The 7,864-nt window shown below is 48.4% G+C and overlaps 1 protein-coding gene across 1 annotated transcript in view; it reads left to right on the top strand.

Annotated features, from left to right (window-relative positions):
* SLCO2A1 (solute carrier organic anion transporter family member 2A1) overlaps positions 1-7,864 on the top strand; it is a 133,853-nt gene that overhangs the window by 76,345 nt on the left and 49,644 nt on the right. The window contains exon 5 of the mRNA XM_019513040.1: positions 852-1,014. Within this exon, the coding sequence (XP_019368585.1) occupies positions 852-1,014 (163 nt within the window). The remainder of the gene's footprint in view (positions 1-851; positions 1,015-7,864) is intronic.

Here is a 7,864-nt window from a genome sequence, read left to right on the forward strand (position 1 = left end):
AGGTTTAAAGTGAGTTAGATGCCTTTTGCACCACTTTAATGGCATTTCTGTTTGCACGTTCAGCAGCGTATTGCGTGTTAATTCCAGCTGCTGTAGCACATTTGGTGGCATAATGCACCTTAAATGACTTTGAGGCACTGCAAAGTAAAACACCTCCAAGGAATTTTAGTTTCCTATCCTGCAGCTGTGGAGGGAAGCACCAGGCTCCGTGCAGCTCAGGGGCTGTGCAAGCAGCCTGGCAGCAGCCCAGGAAGGCAGGCTCCACAGAAGGAAACAAACACACAAAAAAGCGGGGAGCCTAATACTTTTTTTTTGCCCTGGAGCCTGCCTGCCTGAGCTGCACAGGGGCCTGGTGCTGCCCTCTGCTGCTGTGGTGCCCCACGGGACTGCCCAGACTGGTACCTGGGGGGGTGCTGCTGCTGCCATGGAGGGAAGCACTAACCGCCCCCTCCCCCACCCCTCAGCTGCTCAGGGACTGCTCTGCCTGCCAGCAGCTCGCTCTTCCCTTCCTGCTGCTGGAGAGGCAGGTAAGGATCAAGTGGACACGTGTGTACACAACACGGGGGTTTACTTCACCCTAAATTGAAGCAGTATTTTTTTTGTTTTAAAAACCACTGCTTCAGTTTAGGTAGAATTTAAATCCATGTCATGTACAAATGCCCTGGAGCATGAAGACTCCTCAACCAAGAATAGACACTGTACTACCTGTTGCACATGCATACTGCAGGAAACAACACCTGTCCCAAAGATAAAATAGACCAGAATTCAAGTCCAGAAAAGGTCCCTGCTTTGTTGATGAGCTCTCTAATTTGCTGCTGATTGTTCTGTTCCTTTTGCCCTCCCCACCCTAGGTCGGCAACATCATCCTCATCGTCTTTGTCAGCTACTTCGGCAGCCGAGTTCACCGCCCACGGGTTATTGGCTTCGGTGGCCTCCTGCTGGCCCTGGGGGCTTTCCTGGTGACCCTTCCACACTTCCTCTCTGAGCCATACCAGTACAGCAGAATAGAGATTGGTAAGTAATTTGACTTCTACTTGGAGCATGTCTTTCAGGGTATGCCTACATAGCAAAAAGCAGGTAACATGTGCTGGCTAGCTTAATCTAGCCAGAACAGGTAGCAGTGGCAGTTTAATTGCAGTGGCATGGGTTTTAGTGTGCATTAACAACCACAGTGCATACCCAGGGGCCCTGGAAAGTTGGTATTCTGGTTGCTAGAACATGGTGAGTCCCCTGCCACTGTGTCTTGGTCACTGCTGTTTCCCATGGTAGTTAAAACTAGCACAAATATGCTCACCTATGCTACTAATGCATTTAGGTACATAACAGGTGGGACAGAATCCAGCCTTTAGTTTTCATTTTATTTATCCTTTCCTCCTGCTACCCTAGGGCTTCTCCTATCTTCTCTGACTCCCTGCCTTGTGCTGTTGAGTCCCTCCACATCTTTTATACATAAACTCCTCCTTGAAGGCAGCGTGGTGGCAAGGCTGGGTCTATGTTCCATATCCCCCAGTGTTTTCTGTACTTTTGTTTTCCAAACTATATCTGTGGAAACCAAGTTGCTTTTTCACATCATGGAGAGAGCTTGCATTGCTTTCTCCAAAACTGTGTATGACTTGAGAGTGAGTACCATATTTTTTCATATGCACGGTGCCTCGGAATAAAATACGGACCTTGTTTTTGAAAGGCAGAATGAAGGGGAAAAAAGATCTTTCCTTGTGGTAAGTAACTAAGTAGCAGCAGCAAGGGAGAAGAACCTGTTCATTATTCTACTCCCTGTGAAACTTGTGCAGATTTTACATTCACTTTTGCCTGGAAAGTGGCAGAAACTGTTATTGCTGTATTTCCTCACATATAATGCTCACTCCGGTTTCCAGCAGCTGGGTTTTTTGGGGGGAAAAAATACAGTATTTGCTACTGTTGGCAATACCGTTTCATTTAATGATCAGTTGAGGGGGAAAAAAAACAAACAACTGTTCAAGCTATTAAAATCAGATGATCCACAGATAAACTTATTCACAGGGCAGCAGTGTGATCCTGGGGTTCTGGGGCTGGACTGAGGCTGCAGAAAATTGGTACTGACTCTGCTACTGACATGCTCTGTGACATTAGACAACTTGCTTCCACAGGCGACTGGTACAGAGGGCATGGGGTGGGGCACATGCCCCCATTGAGATTGGCACCCAACTCGGCACCACTTGGGATGGAGCAGGTTTTTTTGCCACACAGGCCAGTGGCGTGTTGGGGTGGGGGGCACTAACCCGCAGTACAGACATATAGGAGTGGATATAGGGCGTTTGGCCCAACCCCAGGCCCGGCAACAAATCATGCCCCCCCCTGCCCCCCCCCCCCAGCTCAGGAGGCACCAGTCACCCCTGCTTGCTTCACTTCTGTTTCTTCTCCCAGTCTATTGATGTGGCAGAGATAGATTATCCCTTGTGTGTACTAGGTAATCTCAGTTGTGGCCTCTAGCAGCTACCATCCTATAAATTATCATAGATATTTAGCATACCCCAATTATCATAGACATTTAGTACACCCCATGGAGTCAGATAGAGCATAGTTTCTCAACCTGTGGTACGCTTACCCCTGGGGGTACACAAGACACAGGCAGGTGGTATGTGGGTACCCCAGCACACTCTCTCTCGCCCTCTTTTCCTCTCAAAACTATGGCAAAAAATTTGGTGCGCCACACATTGTGCCGCGCTTTAAATTCCCCAGTAATAATTTGGTGTGCTGCACTTTGCGCGGCACTGGGTTCAGCCCTCCTGGCTTTGGCCAACATCACCTCTAGCCCAGGTACATACTTGAGTTGTGCATCCCTGGTGTAAGAGGTGGCAACCCTAGCCACACCAGATCAGATATCTGTCATATCATGGCCTTGTATACATAGCCCCTCTTCCAACATATGGCACACATTAGTCTGTACATATAAAATCCCCTGGAAAAATGAGTGTTGGGGTACTTGTTAAACATTTCAGAAGTTAGGGGGTACTTGCTACTTAAAAGGTTGAGAAACACTGAGATAGAGAATGTCCCTGTCTCAGAAAACATGCATCTTACTGAGACAAATGCTGTATTCTGGGGGACAGTTAATGTGCACAGGGGTGTGTGGAAGCATTGCCATAGTTTCATAGTTTACTGAGCCATTGAGTAAAGGCTTTGCTGGGGACGCTGTGGGTGGCTCTCTAGGATGCTCAGCAGAAATGCACAGCTATGACTTTATCTGTGTTCCTTCTCCTTCACCATAACTGTGATTGTGTCACAGCCAGAGCATTTTAGGCCTTTGGAAAGCCTTCAGATCTCTTGGTCCTCCTCCCTGACATCTTCCAGCACTCCCCAAGGCTCATTGCTGTCTCCATGCATGACTTGCTTACTATGTCTTTTTGCTTAAGTAAATGCCAAACTGGATCAATGCCAGAGGAGTACTGAGGGACTCGTGTCTGGATATGCTGTCTCCTCATCAACCTCCTGCTTCTATGTCTCTCTACTTGTCAAGGCTGAGCCTTCAGAAGCATCAGCCTGATGTCAAAGCAGTTGTGTTGGCTGGGAGGGTGGCATTGCTCTGTGCAATTTTTTCTCCATGTGCACATCCTAGAACACGGAGGGGCAGAGATCCAAAACTTTCCCTACATGTAATCAGCTTTGCCTCCCATCCGTGCAAGCACCTCCCCATTTCCAGTCTTACCAGGCAGCGATCCTAAACCACACACTGCCAGCCAAAGCCCCATCAGCTGCATGACAAAAGGCATTGCTCTGAGTGGTACTGATTCAGGCTGAGGTGGTGCCAATGGGGAATCTGTAAATTCTTCCTGCTGGGGCTAGGTTTTCAAAGGGTCAGTGTCCTCAATCTGAGCCAGGGTTCAATGAGAACTCAACTTTCCCCTCCCCACCCCCCTTTTTGGGCACCTAACTAGAGGCCTCATATGGAAGTACTCAGCAAATTGGAGTCAGATCTCCCTCTGTTTCACCACATATTTTGCTGGTGAAATGGGAACTGAGCTCCTCTGAATATCCCACTCTGAAAATGATTACTGGTGTTCGTTCTCTAATTAAGTAGAGAGAGTAACCTAATAAAATTAAATGGAGAGGCATGTAAATAAAGCTCAGTGAAATCTCCTTCCATGGTGGTGTGCCCTTCATTAACTTGTCACTCATCAAGCAATGTACTGTGGCTCTCCCCATGTAGGACTTTACAAAGAAGAATAGACCATCTGCTTTCTTCATTGGAGAGATGGGGAAACTGAGCCACAGAGGGATGGACTGATTCCCTCAGGGTTGCAAACTATGTCAGTAGCTGAGCTGAGATTGGACCCCAGGTTCCCTGACTTCAGTCTGGCCCAATCCAGTAGACTGCTATGGTCAATGCTAAGACAGGCTGTTAGCTCATGTGGTGGCTGAAGATAGAAAGGGACTGGTGGTTCAGGAGGAGGGTGGCCCTTCCCATGCTGGGCACAATGTATAAAAGCATCTCTGTTGCATGTAAGCCTGAGCCCCACTTGTACAAGTGACTTGGGAGCCTACATCCTATTGACTTCCCTTGGCCTTCGGTTCCTCATGGCATACAAGTATGTCATCCCTAGCTCCCAGGAGAGCTGTTGTTAAAGCATCTCAGCCACCAGATCTTGCTCCACATATGCGTAGCCTAGAGCAGAGGTGCTGGAGCCTTCCCATGGGTGTTCCCCTGCTGCTGCTTTCAAGCACACAGGGAGGCAGAGATCAATGGAGCAGCGACTGGGACACTTCCCACAGCAGCTTTACTACCTCATTTCCAGGATGGGCTTGTTGAGAGTTGGAGTGTGCCTGAGACAGACACTCCAGAGAGCCCTGCAGAGCTGGTATAGGTGGACCCTAAGACCCTTCTGCAATGGTATTCAGGCTCCTCAGTCATTTAGGTGCTTTTGGAAAATTTTCCCCACAGTGTTTATTGCATGGGGAAGGACAGAAGAGAGAACGTGGCAGCCAGAATCCTGGCACCTTCAAATACCCTAAGCTTGTTTCATTTAAAAAGCAGTTTCCTCCCGGACAGGCCACCAGACACCTTCTTTGAATACACATCTGTCTTTTGTATGCCTTCGCTCTCAGACTGAAATTCATGGGGTGGCTGCAATTCCTCGCGTGTTTTGCAGGTGCATGGGCAGGGAAGGGAGAGGGCACATAAATCTTTGGATCAGTACGGAAAGGATCTGCCTTAAACATTAGAAACTACATAGTCCAGTTCAGTAAGTATCTGGGAGAGCTGGGGCCTACTTCTGACTTTGCAGTTAACCTCCTCTGTAATTGTGAGTAAATGGCTTCCCTTCACAGCTTCGATCTACCCTCTACGTTCTTACTCTATACAGCTCTGAACATGAGACCCTAATTTCAGCTGGGGCTTCTGACGTGGGTATCTATTCCTTCATTTCTCATGAGAGTAAGGAAGCCTGAAGACAAAGTCCCCTTGCCTTGATATATTGCACGTCAGCTGTACTCGGCTCTGGGAAAGTTGACGTTGTCAATGCTGATCTGAAGCCCAGATTCTATTAAATATTATTTAAATATTGCTGAGCTGAAAGGTTTTCCAGGATTTACCCTCTGACAAATATGAGAAACAGGCCTACAACCAGATCTGTAGCTGCTTCCTTTCTCCCTACCCCCAAAGATTTTTGGTTTTAGTGTTGGCTGATTATCAGATTGGATCATGGTTTGGGTATGAAATGCCAAGTGTAGCAGCAACTTTACCAAGGGGCCTTTGAAGCACAGCTTGTCAAGCTACAAAATGAGCAGGGCTCATTGACTTTTCTGCAAGAATTGTTTTTTATTGACAAATGGCATGCATTGAAGAGCTGGGAGCATTTGCTCTGGTTCTGTTTTTGATTCTGGCTTTATACATTTAGATAGCTGAACTGACACGCCACTCTGCTTTCTTGCCGAGAGACATTGTTAGCCATGTTCATCTGAGGTCAAGTAGAAGGCAGGGTAGATTTGGCCCCTATAGACTCAGCAGAGTAGATGCATACAGCACGAGCTTTAATGAGCTGCAGCTCTCTTCCTTAGATGCTTTCTTGCTGTGCCATTCATACATCACATAATTTGTCTTGCGCACCTGGAGGATGTCATGCGTTTGCCTCAATCGTGCCTTGTGCCTTTGGGCTGTAAGATGGCCCAAACCTCACCCCTGCTTTGGGGCTCTGTGTTGATTTTGACAGGAAACTGGCAGGTTAGCTCCATGATGGTGAATGAATCCTGCCAATGATCATCAAGCCAATGGCTTGATTTGCGGCACTGTACACAGTGGTCATGAAATGGTCTCATTATTCCTTTTCCTCTACAGAGGCCCAATCTTGAAGCTGCTTAACTTCCCTCCATCCCAGTGAGGGCAGCAGGATTTCAAGGTGTTCTGCTGGACCTCACTGCATTTATGTGAAGTGATTTGGGAGTTGAATTGGCCACTGTTAGACAGCTGAGTTGCTCAGAACTATGGGACACTGAAATCCCAGCTGGCTTTGAGGATGTTTTCATGCAGTGAGCATAGACAACATATTACCTTACTACAGTACATGGCCTGTTGATGTCTGTTCCTGCCTGCTCTTAAAGCCAACCCTATTAAAACTGTCCCTTGCCCTTGCCGAGCAATTTTGAAAAGGTCCTGAATCATGTAACACCAAAACTAATGGTATTTAGGCATCTGAAGATGCAGATAGAGACCTAAGAGAGTTCTGAGAAGTACTGGGTGCCTAATCCCTTTGGGAATCAGTAATAGTGGGCAGGAGAGTAATCCTCACTATGGCTCTATGACTTCTGCTTTTCTTTCAAGTAAAATCTACAGTGGGGAAGGAGGGTCTTTTTGTTTTGCAAATGTGACAGGGGGCTATCACGAGGCCAGTCCCAATGTCAGCCTGCCCACCTGTCTAAGGCAGTCTGCCCTGTGTCATGTGCCACAACTTGGTGTATAAAAGAAGATGTAATAATGTAGGAGGCTGCCCATTTTATGCCTTAATTCCCAAGGTGATGTACATGGCTCCGACCTTCCCTACACCATGTCCCATGCCTTGTCGATGGCATCAAAAATCATCAACCTCAGGTGTTTGTAGACTTACCTTGGCCATTATGCCCCCTCACTGGAGCCTAAACTCACGCCCCCTCACTAGGGCTCACTCATCAAACTCCTGGGGCCAGCCTATGTGCATTCCTTCAGGCCTCACTCGGACTGTATTCTGCATGCCCCTGTACAGCCCTTCAGGCCCGCCTATGCAGACCCTGCTCTACGCCCTCTCTGCACAGTCCTTCAGGTGCCCATATGGACGTACTCTATGTGGCCTACTAATCATTACGCTCCCCCTTCACTGGGGCCACTCCTCCCCCACACCTTTGCTGGGGCCTCAGGGCCTTATGCCCCTTGGGTTTCAGGCCTGATGATAATACCTGGACCCATGCTTGTCCCTACTCTGGGTCTACCCACCAGGTTGTGGGGGCTGAGGCTAAAAGGCACCCCATACTCACCTTTCACTAGGGAGGCAACTAGTGTGGCATTTCCTGGGGACCACCCCACCATGAACAGCCCCACCACACCATCCAGTCCCAGCAGGGTATAGTTTTCAGTCATGCCCCAGGACCAGGAACCTCCTGCCATCCCCATAGTTCCTGCCCCATATTTCCAAGATGTTATATGAGCAGCAGCTCCAGTCAGGCAATGGTCCCCCTCCAGCTGCTAGCAGCAAGCTGCTGGCCCTGCTGCTCCAACCCTGCTCTTATATGTAGCAGCTGGTCCCACTTACCAATCAGGTGACCTTCTGCTGCCCATGTGACTCCTGATTGGGAGTGCAGCCACCTGCAGGCTGCTCTGTTGTTTAATTCTAGCCCTTAAAGTGGCAGGCACCAAAGGTGC

This window comes from Gavialis gangeticus, unplaced genomic scaffold (assembly GCF_001723915.1).
Source record: "Gavialis gangeticus isolate Ggan-Ray unplaced genomic scaffold, GavGan_comp1, whole genome shotgun sequence".
NCBI classification, from domain to species: Eukaryota; Metazoa; Chordata; order Crocodylia; family Gavialidae; genus Gavialis; species Gavialis gangeticus.